Here is a 17291-nt window from a genome sequence, read left to right as displayed (position 1 = left end):
CTTTGACGCACATACAGTTTTTATTTGTAATAACATATCCAGACACTTGCACAACAAACAATAAAAAACAGGTGTGTTTTAAAAGTTTTTACATATAATGATTAACATATTGTGTGTACAGGACATTAAAGTGTCTACATTGCAGTTAAGTATGTTACAGTGGAGGAGAAGTCTGATTTAATAATGAGCACACACGGACAAAATGAAAAGCACATTTTTGATATCAACAAAAAGTTTAGGGCTAATCTTTTGGGCCTCTACAACCCAGTTAACCCAGAGAGCTTCAGTTCCCTTTTTTTTGTATAGAATTCAAGTACCATCAGATGTATTTTTATTTTTTTTAACAGCGGACGTTATTTTCCAAAATATCTGGTTAAAACTGATAAACTATGGAAAGGTGTTCTAAAAAAGGCTTTAAATGTATTTTTTAATCATTTAAAAATGATTGAAGTGTTTGTGAGGTCTCAGCTGTAGGGTTACTGTTTTTTGAAACGTGACCTCAAATCATAAAGATTACAATTACTCATTTGGAAGCTTTGCCCCAATAAGCCCATGGAAGTTAATATTAAAGTGTTTTATGTTGTTTTTTTTACCTGCTTCATACAATCTTAACATATTTTGAAAAATTAACTCATTCCCAGTCTGGCTCTGATTAGATGAGCTAATGACTAATCTGATGTTTCAATGACAAAGGTGCATTTCTACCATCTTAAAACGCCCCTAGTCTAAAAAATCTTATAAACATTACATTTTAACTCAAGTAGTGCTTAATTAGCTTCAGATATACAGTACAGGATTATTTATATACAATTTAGTGATTATTTGAATGTGCAAATAGCTAACTGCTGAACTTCCTGTTTAGCTAAACACACTTCCGGCTAAGTCTTAAGCACTTCCTGCTGAAAAATTACTGCCAAACAATGTTATTTAGAACTCAAACTGTGTGAAAAAATATATAAAACGTTTGTTTTTGAGACTTGAGTTTTAAGAATTGAGAAACCCACTTTTAGCTTATGGGTTATTTTTATTTTATTTTTTGGTATGTTTTTGTTTTTTGCCATTTCTACAAACTTACATTCAAAGGGCAACAAATATGCCATTAAAACCATCAACACCCCCATTTGAAAGTTTCTGAACTATTGCTTTTATTTTTCTGGAAAAACAAGCAGTTATAAGAAATGCAGCATGAACCTCAAATGCTGGATTGTTTTTGCCATTTAAACACAAAACGCAGGAGACTTTTAAAACTTTTCTTTTTTTCTGTTGAGCTGGGTTTTTGTCAGAGCATGTAACTTTATTTCAGCCTTCCCTTTGTAGATTTTAATTTGTGTCCATAAGAACAACACACAATTAAGCCACCTGTGAACATTCTTGGCAATCATTCATGCTAAAATGGTGCAAAACTAGCACTAGTTAGGCAACGGGTCTCCTCTGTTTTTCTAAGGTTTGCTGCTCTAGGTAGCAGGGTTTTGTATCATATGGTGTTTACCACTATTAACCTACTCACTCACATTGAGTGTTTTTTTAATTCTAAAGTAAACTTGGCATCAAGAAAAGGACATAACAGGAGACAAATGCAGTGCAGTGGTATTATACGCAGGCTCTTAACGTCCCTATTAGTTCTGGACAATCCAAAGCAAATCTAGTCCTCATAAAAGGGAATACTGAACATTAAACCCAATCCTCCTCCTCTTCCTCTTGTTTGTCTGGTTGTCCTGACAACTGAGACGATGATGGCTTCTTAGCTCTGCAGGTGAGAACTACATTTCCCCTGATCATTGTCAGCATTGCAAATTTGCAACGTCTTTGAGGAAGGCTGTTTCCAGCTAGTGTTTGTAGCAGTGTGTGTGTGTGTGTGTGTTTCTTCCTTCTTTTTTGAATGACGTGTCCCCAGGCAGTGTACTGTGAGTGAAATATCAGTTCGTGTGTGTTTAAGGGAGTTCATCTACTTCTCATCTTCATCACCTTCACTCATGCTGCTGATGGAGGCAGACGCTCCTTTAGGGGAGGTAGGAGGCGATGGACGTGCATTGTACCAGCGGGCTGGGGGTGATGGGGGAGAGGGAGAGCGCAGGGGGGACAGTTCTCGGGGAGGACTATTGCAGGGGGATTCTCTGGGAGACAGTGCGTAGGACAGCATTCGTCCACTGCGCTCCTGAAACACTTGTTTCTGTGTCAAAACAACGAGAAGTCCAAGATCAGGGTCTGAGTCAATATCTAACATAAAAAAGTTTAAAGTGGGTACTTACCCACGTCCCATCCGGTCCGAAAAGTTCTAGAAAGTTGCCAATAAATTCTCGAGATTTTTCCTCCCATTTTTGAATGAGATCGTGACTCTTCTCCTCCACTCGATAAACAAAATGTTTGCTCTTTTCCTCTACATTTCGAACTTTTTCCTTCATGCGATCGACTTGGTTCTGCAGCCGATACTTCTTTTCCTGAGGACAAGCGAAAAGTGAAAGAAAAGCATTAAAAGTTGACAAGTTTTTGGTTAAAAACAGATCCCTGTCTAAATGATCTTGGGAAAATCATCACGATGATTTGATCTTAGCTTGAAAATGCAATGGCGTAATCTCTCCTTTTTCACAGATTATGCGGCTCGGTGTCTTCCCACCGTGACCTTTAGTGTGCTCTGGGGCGGGTCACAGCAAATTGTGAAGCAGATGGGAGTCAGATCTTCCAAACCTGAGGGAGTGATTCTTGACCAGATAAAGGTGGAATGCTCCCTCTGGGTTGGGAGTGAATCTGTGGCTCTGGCAAAGATGAACTATCTTGATGTTTTGTTTGAGGCTTGTCTATAGGGGTGAAGAGTAGAAACTTTTGATTTACTGGTCCATCTACGCTCTTCCAGTCCTCACCTGATTGAAAGATTGGCTGAAAGAATGGGATCCTGGATACGAGGGTGAGAAAATTTTTCTACGTAGGCCTGAGCTGAGCTTTAGAGATAAAAAACACAGATTTCCTGCATCAAAAGGAGCGAGTTGATGTGTTTTAGACATCTGATTTGAATGCTTCCTGGTTTTCTGAGCCCGTTCTACTGTAGAAGACCCCAAGATGAGAAACTCTGTAGGCTTTCATGTGTTTATGGAAGTCAATGACCAGTTGACTATTTACAGTCCTTTAAAGGAGCAGTTGACTCGTTTAATCAATGCATTTGCAGTGTTCGGTAGGAATGAATGCCCTGTAAGCTGTTCTCAGGGTGGAATAATATACCGGTGCACCATTTCTCAAACCTAAAAGTTGCCAATTTCCCAGGTGAGCTTCAGACGGTAGGTTTTGGAATCTTTATACCTGATATTTAAACATCTCGCCTCGGATTGGATAACAGCAACATGACCCATCCACGGACTTGTAATTTGGATGATTTATCTCCACAAATACCCCAAGCCTGTAGGAGTTCTGCTGTGTGGTGGTGTTGCTAACGCTAACAGTTATCTTAAACTAGCAGAGACATCGTCTGCTGATTCTCAGATGTTAAACAACAACAGCCTTCCCCATTGTGAGTCAAGATCAGGGAGTCTGTGAATGCTAATTCACAGTGTGACGTAGATATGTAAGGATTTTCAACTCCTAGCGTTTTATCATCAATATCCTATCAGAAGCTAATGCGGGAGATGTGTAGGAGACTATTTCATGTTCAGCTTGCATGAAAAACACATTTAAAACTGGTTTTACAGTCACCCACACCTTTAACAAAACAGCATGTGAACATTTATAGTCATAACTTCTTTGCTCTCTAAATTCTAAATGCAAAGCATGGTGGAGGAAGCATCATGGTATGGGGACTAAACAAAACAGTCATTTATGTTGAATAGGGCTTTATAAAAATGCATTGCAAATTGAGTTACATGAAATTTGATTGATTATTAATTAAATTGAATACATTTGAATTGTCTTTTAAGTAAATGCATTACACTGCATTTCTGTGATTTGGACTCCGATATAGTTTATTAATCCCCATTAGTGTAATACCTTGGTGCCTCTGTGAGTTCACCAATGTTTTATGGTCACTACTAACAGTCACATAATTTAGTAAAAACATAAAGCTTTGTGTGTTCATTACTGTGACATTTTATGAGTGGTTTTAAAGATTGGGAAAGGATCACAAACTCTCTTGTGATTGTACGTCACTGTTCATGGTTGAGGGGTATGCCCTTACATTGATGTAGCTGACATTCAGCTCCTTAGCCGTGTAGCCACGTTGAAGATTGCGCCGGGCATAGACGTCGTAGTCTCTGACGATTCTGGTTATGATGTCAGAGGTTGAGATTCCTTCCGTTCGTTGCGTGGGCACAAACATCCCTGTTAAACAGGCACAATGATAACAAACATCCAATTACAGCCTGGGGGCTTATTTTTGGAATAAATGTGCAAAGTTATTCTATTGGATGTCTTACCTGCTTCTTTGATGTGTTTATAAACGTCCTCACTTCCTGCTGAGGAGTACGGAATATCATCATGAGCCACAAAATCGATCTGAGAAACAATCAAAGGACACATGCTGTTTGGCAAACACACAAGTAAAAGGTTCTGCAGCTAAAAGGGTCAGATCAGAAACATCCCTTCACACACTCTGGGACCAGATTCTCAAGATTTCTTATCTAATCAATTACTTCGAACTGATAAGAAGTTGCTGCTGTGAATCATTTTTCTGAACTATTTTACTCACTTGATATTGACCTGCCTGTGTCAACGGTCCAATTTGAACCCTATAATAAAAGTTATTACTCAGAAGGGAGACAATAAACTTCAGTAGACCAGAGCAGCTACATGTTAAAGTCCAAAATTGTAACGAAAGCCAATATTTATTTCCTTAATTTGTTCATAAAATGTGGTGCAATCACGTTAAACTGGATTTATGGATATTTTATTATGCGAAGTGTACAATTGCTCTCTCACACAAACACATACACTACGGGTGTCATTTTTGAAGTCAAACAGTTGTAACTTAAAAGCAGTATTTTTGGGTATTTAGCCTGTCATGGGAGTTCTTTTTTCAAAGTAATATTTTCACCATGTTATTCTTATCAATGTAAAATTTCACAAGTAAATATTTAGTTAGCAAACTAAATGTTTAATTCAGGGTTAAATATTTATTTTACAAACAAAATATTTAGATCTGACCTGAATATTTAGTTAGTAAAATAAATATTTAAATTAGGGTTAAATATTTATTTTACAAAAAAAATTTTAAGGTCTGACCTAAATATTTAGTTTGTAAAATAAATATTAAATTTACTAAATAAATATTAGATTACTTATTTAATTAAATAAAATGTAATTAAATATTTGTGAAGCTAAACATTTAGTTTGCTAAATTAGTATTTAGGTTTAGCCCGGAAAATAAATGTTTACATGGAATCTAAATATTTATTTGGAAAATAAATATTTAATTAGGAGCCAAATACTTTGTTTGTAAGCTAAATATGTAGCTCCTAATTGAATATTTAGTTAGTAAATAAAATATTTATTTTGCAAGCAAATATTTTAGGTCAGACCCAAATATTTAGTTTGTAAAATAAACATTTAGCTCTAACCTTAATATTTAGCTTACTACCTAAATATTTAATTGGGAACTTTAACGTTTATAAATGTAAGAAAAATGGTGAAAATAAGACTTAGAAAAATGAACTCCCATTGTTTTCTTTTATCATAGGCTAAACAACACAGATTACTGCTGTTAAGTTATTACTGTTTGACTTGACAAATGGCACCCCATAATACACACCTTATGTTTCTCAAGAAACTCTGGCGTGAGTGTCCACGGTGCATCCCTCAAAACCTCATCGACGTAGCGGCAGTGCCTCAAAGCTTCGTAGCGTTCGTGCTCTGTCATGACGGTGAAACCCTTGTACTTATGGGTCAGCTCGTCACTGCACACTGTTCAACAACAATACAGTATCGTCAGCAAACTTGATCAGATTAAGTTTAAAGGCTATATTTTTTATGTCTGGATTGTCTTACCTCCTACTATGAGATAGGTATTAGGAAAAAGATCCTTGGCCTGCATGAGGGCCCGAGCGTGTCCAGCGTGGAACAGGTCAAAGATGCCGTCTGCGTAGACTCGAACAGGCCGATCCACTAAAGATAACACAGTTATAGAAGATTGGACACAAAGCTTCTGGAATAATTTCAAAGTAGACAAAAAAGTTTATGTCTACAAAGGGATTTATCGTAAAACCGGTAAAAATAAATAAATAAATAAAAGTACAAAACTGTTTGAAAATAATCAGTAAGATGGTAAAAGATGACGTACCTGGGGTGCCTCTGCGAGCCTGAGCGATGGTGAGCTTCTCGTGAGGTGCACGGCAGTCACAGCTGGTCTCCCGTGCAAAGATGGCGGGCTCTCTGAGAGTCTGGGATGAAACAAGTTTGAGTGAGTCTTATGATCACCTTCCACACAAACAATTCTCCCCCCAGTGGTCCACCATACGTGATATTTTCCACACCCCTCCAACTTACAGCAACCTCCATTAGTTTATTGACCACAGCTGATGCTCACTCTGCACTGACGGCTAACAGAGCTGCACTCTCGTGCCATTGATTACTGAGACTGAGCTGACATTCACTACTCTGCAATCAACTGAATCTATCAGGGTGAGGGGAAATTAGAGGCTCTGCATGGGGGAGAAACAGCACAGGTAGCAACAGGAAATCAAAGCAAAGAGCGAGAAAGGACGCAAGCGATGAGATAAGCACACGTGGGTTTGGGTGCCAAGTTTACTTCAAGGTCAAAGTGTTGCAGCGTTCTGAAATGCTGGACTGGTGTGCCATCTGTTGACTGCAGGAGTAACTCTGATTCTCACTCGCACTGGGAAAAGAGACAGAGCCGAAAGTCTTGGGAGTGTGAGAGGAGAATTAAAACATAACAAACAGGTTGAGTCTCCGGAGACGCGACAGGAGCCTGACGTCAGTGTAGCTTCCAGGAACAGCAACGTAAACAAAATCCAATATGAAGGTGTGTTTCAGAGGTTTCACGCAGAATTCAAACTGACCTCTGAGAGATATGAAGAGATTGTTAGGATTCTTGCTCAAGATTAGTAAAGCTGTTACCTCTGATAACCTTAGTGATCATTTTCCATTCCACTTATCCAAAATCAACAACGACACAACCGCACAGGAGAGCCACCTCTTCAGATCAAGACTCTGCAGACTTGAGGAGGTGTGGAGATCACTGATCTACATCCTTCCAGTCATGTCTAGTCAAATCAATTCAAGCCAAGTCGAGTAAGTCAAAGCCATGTCTAGTCAAGCCAAGTCTGCTTTGTCAAGTCAAATCAAGTCGAATCAAATCAAGCCAAGTCAAGTAAGTCAAAGCCATGTCTATTCAAGCCAAGTCTGCTTTGTCAAGTCAAATCAATTCAAGCCAAGTCAAGTAAGTCAAAGCCATGTCTAGTCAAGCCAAGTCTGCATTGTCAAGTCAAATCAAGTCGAATCAAATCAAGCCAAGTCAAGTAAGTCAAAGCCATGTCTAGTCAAGTCAAGTCTGCTTTGACAAGTCAAATCAATTCAAGCCAAGTCAAGTAAGTCAAAGCCATGTCTAGTCAAGCCAAGTCTGCTTTGTCAAGTCAAATCAAATCAAGCCAAGTTGAGTAAGTCAAAGCCATGTCTAGTCAAGTCAAGTCTGCTTTGACAAGTCAAATCAATTCAAGCCAAGTCAAGTAAGTCAAAGCCATGTCTAGTCAAGCCAAGTCTGCTTTGTCAAGTCAAATCAAATCAAGCCAAGTTGAGTAAGTTAAAGCCATGTCTAGTCAAGTCAAGTCTGCTTTGACAAGTCAAATCAAATCAAGCCAAGTTGAGTAAGTCAAAGCCATGTCTAGTCAAGTCAAGTCTGCTTTGACAAGTCAAATCAATTCAAGCCAAGTCAAGTAAGTCAAAGCCATGTCTAGTCAAGCCAAGTCTGCTTTGTCAAGTCAAATCAAATCAAGCCAAGTTGAGTAAGTCAAAGCCATGTCTAGTCAAGTCAAGTCTGCTTTGACAAGTCAAATCAATTCAAGCCAAGTCAAGTAAGTCAAAGCCATGTCTAGTCAAGCCAAGTCTGCTTTGTCAAGTCAAATCAAATCAAGCCAAGTTGAGTAAGTTAAAGCCATGTCTAGTCAAGTCAAGTCTGCTTTGTCAAGTCAAATCAAGTCAAATCAAATCAAGCCAAGTCAAGTAAGTCAAACATGTGTCCACAGAAGTCAATCCTGCTTTGTCAATTCTAATCGAGTCAAGCCAACTCATGTCAAGTCAAGTAAAAAATGTCAAAGTCCTGTCTAGCCAAGACAAGTCTGCTTTGTCAAGTCTAATCAAATTAAGCCAAGTCGAGTAATTCAAATTTGTGTCTACAGAAGTCAATACTGCTTTGTCAAGTCTAACTGAGTCAAGCCAGCTCATGTCAAGTCAAACAAGTCAAAGTCCTGTCTAGTCAAGACAAGTCTGCTTTGTCAAGTCTAATCAAATTATGCCAAGTCAAGTAGGTCAAAGCTGTGTCTAAAGAAGTTAAGACTGTTTTGTCAAGTCTACCCAAGTCAAGCCAACTCACGGCAAGTCAAATAAGTCAAAGCCATGTCTTGTCAAGTCAAGTCAAGGCAAGACAGAATCTTTCCCAACATGTTCAACTACTGGAGAACCATGAACTCAGACTTGGAGGAACTACCTTTCATCCATTGCTTTGTACTGGTGAAGGTCCTCTGTCGTCCAGGTCATGTGGCATAGTGGTAGTGTCCACCCTAAGACTGGGAGATCAGGGTCCGATTCCTGGACGGGTCTGACCAAAGACTTAAAAAAAATGGGACCCAATGCCTTCCTGCCTGACACTCAGCATTAAAGGGTTGGATTGGGGGCTTAAACCACCAAATGGTTCCCGAGCGCGGCTGTGTCTACAGCTCACCGCTCCCCCAGGGGATGGGTCAAATGCAGAGAACAAATTTCGCACACAGTGTGTGTGACAACTAATGGGACTTTAACTTTATAATCTAAAAGGTTCAAATGAAGGCAGCTGGATTCCCAAACCAGACCTCTTCCTCTCCATGACGACACCTTCAGATCCTGTGAGTAAACACCAGTATTGGAGACAACAGGCAACCCTAGTGAATTTCAGTCTGCATCCGGAACAAACTCAACTCCTTATTTTGTAGTAAAAGGTCCAGATAGGCCTTAAAATTGATCTACCACCATCGTTTCAAATCAACAGCGTCTGTGGACCAAATGTTAGCATCAAAACTCACAATATCAAATATTTTACTGACCATTTAGCTATAAAACCCCAATGAAAACTACATAAACATGTATTCGATTGAGAAATTAATCATTTTTGTTTCTATTTCCTTTACAACCATCTCGCTCAATGTGTCCAATCAAACACAAGCTGTCAAGCAAGAGATGCATGAAGCGTGTCACCCACACGCACACAGCCTGTTACAGGCAAGCTAAAATTAAATCTCGTCTCATTACATGAGCGTCTGGAAGGAGTCAGAAATGTAGACAGCCGCTTAAACTTTGTGACCAGGATTGAACAGGGGCCTTTCAGGCTGGGCGGTACGAGCATGCTCAGAGAAGCCCGAGCTGGCACGAGCAAACAACATCTGCCATCAGAAGGATTAAAGCTGGGAATAAAGGCGGGGAGGCAGAAAGCAACGACGATTACCTAAAAGAGGCAAAGAAAACGGAGAGCTTGGGGAAACCTGAGGCTTCACATCAAAGAGAATGAAATACCCAGACACAAGAGGCTCTGTCTCCATCCTGCGAAGGTTATCACTCAGCAGGATGTTAATGCTATGGTAACCCCCCCCCATCCCCCCCATCCCCAAACAAACAGCTAGTCCACTCAGCACTCTGAGCATCCTCAGCTAAAGCGTGCTACAGAGGATTTGTTTCATAACAGAGGAGGACCTTTTGTCTCATCCCTACTTCCTGTCTCTCTATCACACTCTCACACACACAAACACACACACACACAAGGCAAGAAATCAGCCAGGCACAGACTCCCTACCGTCCGGGGGTGAGGGCAGGTGTGTTCAAGCTCCTCCATTATTCCCAAAGACTCATGGGATGCAGATGAGGTTTCTCTGATATGTGACTCAGCATCAGAGAGACAATGCCTCTCTCCTCACCACTCTGTCTCCTCTGTTGTCCCCGCCTACTCCCTCTTCTGTCTCTCTGTCTATCTTCTCCCCCTCCTCTCAGCGATTTCCCTCCTGCTGGAGAAAGGAGGTCTCACTCTTTGGCTGAACCATCCCGTCCTGTGGGGAGGGTTCCATTTCACCTCTGAGGGTTTAATCACACACTTCGGTGTCAAAAACTGTAAACGACCACGCAAACTTAACTTGAAATGCAAAAACATGTGTGGAGTTGATTGTTTTGCATTAATTAAACAACGAGATGAAAGCTTTTTGTTTAAGATATGAGTGAGACATCATCCCAGTGGACAACCGTATCCATCTCCATGGTGACGGAAAAGAGGAGAGATCTCCGAGAAAGGACCAATCAGAGAGCAGGACACAGATTCAGCAGGGTAACAGTGATGGAGGAAAAAAAGGTTTAAAATATTATATTACTTCATGTGAGACTTTAATATGAATAATGAAGCAGATTTTGTCCACATTTAAGGAGTGCATCATTGTGTTTTATTATTGTTTTGTATTGTATATTAGCTGTCATAACAACAAAATAGACTCTTTATTAATGTATTAGCATAATTAAATCACACATTTTTGTCCATCAACTTCAGTAATTTATCTTAACGGTCTTACCTTTAGTGACCCTTTTCTGCAGCAAAGAGGATCAACAGATGCACAGCAGGAGTGTGCTCTGGCGCGACGCTGTTTCACCATCCTCCCAAACTAGGAGTTTTCTTTAGCATTCGTCGGATTGAGAATGGCTGTTTTTGCTCCAGTACAAGAAGAAAATGCAGTAGAACAAGCGTCCGGTCCGTCCCAAACACTGATCAGATGCTTGTCGCTGATGAGTAGCGACAACTGTGGGTCAAAGCCCATCTGTGACACCACAGACTCTCAGGCATGAGCCCTCCTCCTTTTGTATAGGAGGCCCCAAACTGGTTAGAACTCCCTCTTAATCCATAGACAAGTGGATTACACCCAGAGCCCCCATTTAAAACAAAAAACACCAGTTTGAATGTCAGTGAACAATCACAAATTATGACCATGCACAGATACGCTTCTAAATAGTTAAAAAAAAATGCAGGCAGTCTGCCAACTTAAATGTGAAAATGTGAATAGAAACAACATATCATCTTGATGGCAGGTTAGAATTGAACATGCATTAGGCAAAAAACAAACAAACAAACAAAAAAACAAAAATAAATAAACTGTAATAATGGACAAAACATTCTTTGTTTGTGTCCTTATTGCTCTCACACTGCAGTGGCCTCAATCTGGGACAGGAATCTTTTGTGTCCTCTACAAGCCCAGCTGGTTTCTATGGAAATTGATTTCACAGAGGTACAGATATAGAGAACATCGTGGTTTTTTACATGTACAAATAAATGCTTTATAATAATAATTATTATTATTATTATTATTATTATTACTACTACTACTACAATTATTATTATTATTATTATTATTACTATTATTATTGCCAATGTATTTAAATGAATAAAAGGAATAACTGAGAAGGTTATTTATTTCCACATGACTTATTTTTTAAATAATGTGGCCTTGTTGGGGTTACTTATTATAATCCACATAATAACACAGTTAAGACCTCAGAGGAGACTTTATGGGCCATTCCCATCTGTACCGGGTCAGCCCGGGCCGGGTAGCGCCAGTCGGCCCCAGCCTGGCCCGGTTGATTCCACACATCCTTGCCTTAAGCCCATGTGGGCTGATTCTACCCACCAATCAGAGGCTTGCTCTAATGGAAGGTGTGAATTTGCTGTCAGCACTGGGTGTGTTGGCCCTGGTCGGCCTGAAGCAGACCCCCTCCAGAAGAGGGCTGAGAATGAGCCTTGGTTTGGCCCGGGAAAATACCAGGCCACCCAGATATGTAAACAACCTACGCCAACCCGGTACAGATGGGAATGGCCCATTAGATTGTGACACACTGCCCCCATGTGGACATATGCGGGACAGCACGACAATTAATTGGGAGAAATTGGGGCAAAGCGATGTATCATTTAATAAGTGGACACGCAATGTTCTTAAATCAGAAGAGCTCTCGTTTTGTCTACTTTTAACATATGAGAACATCTAAAACTTTAATTATTTTAATTTTCATATTTTTCTAAATCTGCTTTTAGCTTAATACCCTCAAGGACGTTAATCTGCTTTTGCTGCTACCTGTTGGCCGGATCGTCCTAGTAAATGAGAAAGAGTTCTCAATCGACTCATCTGGTTGAATAAAGGTTAAAGAAAACAGTAAAGTTAACACTTTGGATTCCTGAGTACATTTTATTTTGTAGAGTTAATTTGAATTTCAGGTATATGCAATTTCATTTTTGTCCAAATATTTTGATTTGTTTGGCTGAGTTAAATACGAACGGACATTTTTGGATATCATTTTTAATTTATCAAATTTTCTTAATAAAAATTTATCAAAAATAAACTTGCAAGTTGAAAATCTGGCTGTGGGAGTTAAACTTTTTTCAACTAACGGTTTTCACTGTGGCTTTAGCGTGTCACACTGCGCTAATATCAATTTATATTATCTGTATAACGTTTTTATTTATTTATTATAATTATAATAATTATTATTATTGTTTATTTTCTCCACCTCTAGAATCTGGAATACTATATGATACAACAGTCTTCCAGAACTCCAGAACGTCACTTCCTGTATATGAGTTTCCCCGGGAAGGCGCTTTGGCGCGGACTGTCCTGTTGTTGTATTGACTTGCCGCCGTCGTTGTTGAGCAGCTGTCATTTTAACCACTAGATAGAAAAACATATACAAGGCCATGGCTCCAGTGTCCAACTCGGATAAAGATGTGAACGTTCCTGACGCCGGTGAGTTTGCTAACGGGTGTTAGCTTACACATATTAGCAAAGAAAGTCGCTAACAAGTTAGCTAGTTTACAACACCTGCTACGTTTCCCCACTTCAGCTTATTTGCGCGTCAGAATGAAAAGGAACATAACATGTTTAGGTGGTCTTCTTAATAAATATGTTATTTTCGTGCGGTTTCTTTTGAGGAATTAACTTAAATGCCCGTTAAGTGTTGACATACAACTAGTTAGGTTGGAGTATGTCATTAGTGGTCGTGTTTAAGGGCTTCTTTCTGAGTTTCTTGCATCAAAAAGTCAAACTGCGTCTGTATCTCCTCAGATGATCAGGGGGATTCCTGTGGTCTGGCCAAGTCTCGCTCCAGACGAGAGAAAAGGGAGAAGGTTGGGAGGAAATCTGCTCTGGAGCAGATAAAGAAAGCCAAGTTGGGACAGAAGATTAAATATGAGGTGGGAGAGACATCATGTTGATGTTTTGTTTTACTTATGTGCTTGACTTTTATTCTGCTTCTGCTCAAGGTGGATGAGATCACCAGCGTGTACGAGGAGGTGGATGAGGAGCAGTACTCCAAGATAGTCCGAGATAGGCAGGAGGACGATTGGATCATAGATGATGGTACGGTCCAGTCCCTCTGACTCCGCCGCTCAGGTTCACGTCAGCGCCCTGATTCATGTTGATCTTTGTTTTATAGACGGAACAGGATACACGGAGGATGGACGGGAGATCTTTGATGATGATTTAGAAGACGATGTAGTAGAAAAAAGAGGTGAGATATTTTATAAAGCTCAGTAAACGGGCGGATTGTTTGTGTGAACCTTTTATTTTGTTTAAGCAGGAAAAAGAGGCGCTAAAGGAGGAGAGTCGAAGAACACGGCGAAGAAACTCTCCGTAGCCAAACCAAACACGATAAAGAGTCTCTTCATGAGCAGCAACGTGAAACGACCAGCAGAGGTGTGTTTATGATGATCGTTGGTCCGTTCTGCACACCACCGTGTAGCCGTCACACTCATCTTCTGTTTGATATTTCCAGAAAGATGTTGATCTGTCCAAAGATGACCTGCTGGGAGATATCTTACAGGACCTGAACGCTGAGGTTTCTGGTGTTTTGTCTAATGAATCTATCTGCACCATGCCCAGTATTTGTTCCAACGTTTACATCATGTTTAAGGAACTAAACTCAATTCAGTGTTTCTAATGACATTCGTACACTTGTGTCCCAGAAACCGTCTCCTCTGACTCCTCCTGTGGTCACCCTAAAGAAAAAGAAGCCGATGACATCCCCCATGAACCCATTTTCCGTCAAACCCCACGTTTCAAAGGTAGATTTTATTTTATTTTGCTTTTTGAAATTTAAAGGTCTCAGAAGAATCGGTGAAGTACTCAACGTCAAACCTGTGGTAACAGGAATCGCCCTCCGCTACGGGGTTAAAGGCCAAAGTGATCCGACCACCGCCTTTAACCCCCGCCCCTCAGCAGTCAGCTCCGCCTCCTCCCTCCACTTCCCATCGTCCTCTGGAAAAGAGGAAAGAAGAAGTGAAGGAGCCGAAGGAGGTGGAAGGTTGGAATGATTTACTCCTCTGTTGAGTTAGAGCTGTGAAGAACACATCTTTGATTTCAGGCGTTTCTCTTAGAAAACGACGCTGTGGCGTTCGAGGGGGTGGACTTCGATGAACCGATGGAGGTCGATCTTGAGCAGGAGAAGAAACCTGTAGTTGAAGAAGAAGCTGAGCCTGAACCCAAAGCAGCAGCAGCAGCAGCAGCAGCTAAAGTGGAGCCTCAGGATCCCGTTCTCATGTGAGTTTTTATTTTCATCCTTATTGGCAGATGTGTTTATTTGAGTTTGTCAGATAAGTTTGTAAAATGTTTGATTCAGACAGATTCAAGCATCGTTTTGATTTTGTAGGTCCAACAGAGTTGGAGTCTCTTGGGGTCAAGAGGAGAGTTCAGCTCCTGTGGAGGTGCAGGTGGACTCCAGCCAGCTCCCCATGGTGGAGGGCTCCGACGGGGAGCAGGTCTTCCGCTTTTACTGGTTGGATGCGTTTGAAGACCCGTACAACCAAGCAGGTGTGGCTTCATGACAGCTGCAGTTAAAACAACCCCTGTTGTAGTTTAACGCTCTAATCAGGTGCGTGTTTGGCCTAAACTCTGTTCCAGGTGTGGTGTACCTGTTTGGGAAAGTCTGGATCGAGTCGGCAAAGAGTCACGTCAGCTGCTGCGTCACTGTCAAGAACATCGAACGCATCATGTACCTTCTGCCTCGTGAATTTGTGAGTGCCGTTCTCTCAGACCGTAGAGAAACCAGATCCACGGCATCTGTCTGTTTTGTGGTAACCCTAACCCAAATAACCAGTATTCGTATAGCGCCTTCTTAGGGTTCCACAACCCCCCAAGGCGCTTCACAACACAATCAGTCATTCACACAGTTACACGCTGGTGGGGGATGAGCTACGTTGTAGCCACAGCTAGCCTGGGGCACGCTGACAAGAGGCGAGGCTGCCGATCACAAGTGCCACCATTTTTACTGTAGAGGGCTAGAGGCTAACATTGAGCTAACAATGCTAACTAGCTACTTTTTTCATTTACCAGCGACTTGATATTACAGTGAAATGTATATCTACTCATCGGCGAGCTAGTTTGTTTATAAACATGGGCTGCAGTACCCACGTTTCACCACAAGATGTCATTCTTACCTCATGCTCCATTAATCAAACTACAGAAAACGGACCCAAAGAGCGGAAAGGTGTCGGACACGCCTGTAGGGATGATGGAGGTCTACCAGGAGTTCAGTGAGCTCTTAGAGAAGTTTAAGATCATGAAGTTCAAGTCCAAGGTCAGAGGTCGTTTCATTTACAGACGATGAGAGAAGAAAAAATGGCGTCGTGTTTTGATCTGATGTGTTGTTTATTTTTTCAGCCGGTGCAGAAAAACTACGCCTTTGAAATTCCTGATGTGCCCAGTCAGTGTGATTACCTGGAGATCAGATACTCTGTGAGCGCGCACACACACACACACACACACACACACACACACACACACACACACACACACACACACACACACACACACTAATATCTTTTATATTTTGTGTTTTTCCAGGCTGAACACCCCGCTCTGCCCCCTGACCTCAAGGGGGCGACATTCTCCCACATTTTCGGGACAAACACTTCCAGCCTGGAGCATTTTCTTCTCAGCAGGAAGATCAAAGGCCCTTGCTGGTTGGACATCAAAACACCACGTAAGCCAAAATGTAAAGATATTTAGTTTTTCCTCTCCGATGCAGAGTCTTCCTAATCCAGCACCTCCACCCCGTTTGCATTAGAGCTGACGAGCCAGCCGGCCAGCTGGTGTAAGGTGGAGGCCCTCGCTCTGAGGAGTGATTTAGTCTCTGTGATCAAAGACCTGCCGCCTCCGCCTCTCACCGTCATGTCCATCAGCCTGAAGACGGTTCAGAACCCCAGAACGCACCACAACGAGGTCAGAACGCCACGGCGGACGCGTAATTTTCTCGTTTGGTTTGAATGTTGTCGCTCACGCACCCTAACCCTCCGCAGATCGTGTCTTTAGCTGCACTCATTCATTATCAGTTCCACATGGATAAAGCTCCTCCTCAGCCTCCGCATCAGACTCATTTCTGTGGTGAGTCATTAGAATTGTCATTTTTATGCTATAAAGGGGGAAATCTTGGTTATTATTGATGTGCTTTTCAAAATAAGATGTGCAGTGAACTCATTAATGTCTAAATAAAACCTGTTCCCTCAGTGATCAGTAAACCAGCTGACTGCATCTTTCCCTACGACTTTAACGAGGCAGTAAGGAAGAAGGTGAGACGTCCTAGTTTGTCTGTTTGAGACAAAGTAAATGCAAAATGAGCTTCGATTGGCTGATTAGGTGCACAGATTTGTTCCAGTCGTGCACCTCTGTCTAGTTTTTGTTGTTAAAGATGAGTAAAGAAACGGCAAAAGTTGATTTATGTTTTTGTGCCTCCTCTCTGCTAGAACGGGAAGGTGGAGATAGCGGGAACAGAGCGAGCTCTGCTCGGCTTCTTCCTCGCCAAGATGCATAAGATCGACCCTGATGTGCTGGTGGTGAGTCAGAAACACTCCGGATGAAACCAGAAGCCGGAAAGCTGAGATTCTCCTGTTTAAAAATCACATTTAACCCTTTTTGTTGGTTTTTTTTCTCTTGTAGGGTCATGACATCTTTGGATTTGACTTGGAGGTTCTGTTGCAGAGGATCAACATGTGCAAGGTTCCCCACTGGTCCAAAATCGGCCGTCTCCGGAGGGCCAATATGCCCAAATTAGGGGTGAGGACGTAAACAAACGTCATCGGGACTAGAAAAGTGTTT

The 17291-nt window shown here is 41.3% G+C and overlaps 2 protein-coding genes across 4 annotated transcripts in view; one reads left to right on the top strand and one right to left on the bottom strand.

Annotated features, from left to right (window-relative positions):
- Position 1: 1 nt before the first annotated feature.
- LOC107382960 (choline-phosphate cytidylyltransferase B) lies at positions 2–10980 on the bottom strand. 2 transcript variants are annotated; one of them, XM_015955327.3, is made up of 8 exons: positions 10734–10980; positions 6257–6356; positions 5965–6081; positions 5729–5880; positions 4398–4476; positions 4160–4302; positions 2250–2438; positions 2–2170 (listed from the first exon to the last, which is right to left on the bottom strand). In XM_015955327.3, exons 1-8 carry the CDS (start codon positions 10812–10814, stop codon positions 1946–1948), a joined length of 1086 nt encoding a protein of 361 aa, XP_015810813.1. In that variant the 5' UTR covers positions 10815–10980; the 3' UTR covers positions 2–1945. The 2 variants fall into 2 exon arrangements, with proteins under 2 accessions (XP_015810813.1, XP_015810815.1); XM_015955329.3 differs by lacking the exon at positions 10734–10980 and adding an exon at positions 9974–10220.
- Positions 10981–12775: 1795 nt separating this feature from the next.
- Positions 12776–17291, top strand: part of pola1 (polymerase (DNA directed), alpha 1) — a 70924-nt gene continuing 66408 nt past the window's right edge. Inside the window, exons 1-19 of one of the 2 annotated variants that reach the window (XM_070553220.1) lie at positions 12776–12947; positions 13266–13393; positions 13463–13559; positions 13636–13710; positions 13780–13895; positions 13975–14037; positions 14165–14263; positions 14349–14502; positions 14576–14738; positions 14848–15008; positions 15099–15211; positions 15661–15774; positions 15858–15932; positions 16041–16179; positions 16264–16418; positions 16496–16580; positions 16704–16765; positions 16940–17029; positions 17133–17249. In XM_070553220.1, the coding sequence (XP_070409321.1) occupies positions 12899–12947; positions 13266–13393; positions 13463–13559; positions 13636–13710; positions 13780–13895; positions 13975–14037; positions 14165–14263; positions 14349–14502; positions 14576–14738; positions 14848–15008; positions 15099–15211; positions 15661–15774; positions 15858–15932; positions 16041–16179; positions 16264–16418; positions 16496–16580; positions 16704–16765; positions 16940–17029; positions 17133–17249 (2055 nt within the window). In that variant the 5' untranslated portion in view covers positions 12776–12898. Of the gene's footprint in view, positions 12948–13265; positions 13394–13462; positions 13560–13635; positions 13711–13776; positions 13896–13974; positions 14038–14164; positions 14264–14348; positions 14503–14575; positions 14739–14847; positions 15009–15098; positions 15212–15660; positions 15775–15857; positions 15933–16040; positions 16180–16263; positions 16419–16495; positions 16581–16703; positions 16766–16939; positions 17030–17132; positions 17250–17291 lie in introns of both variants that reach the window. The other variant, XM_054751108.2, reaches the window with a different exon arrangement.

The sequence above is a fragment of the Nothobranchius furzeri genome, chromosome 7 (assembly GCF_043380555.1).
Source record: "Nothobranchius furzeri strain GRZ-AD chromosome 7, NfurGRZ-RIMD1, whole genome shotgun sequence".
Classification (NCBI taxonomy): Eukaryota; Metazoa; Chordata; class Actinopteri; order Cyprinodontiformes; family Nothobranchiidae; genus Nothobranchius; species Nothobranchius furzeri.
Note: the sequence above shows the minus strand (reverse complement) of the source record. Positions and strands in the feature narration are given on the sequence as shown.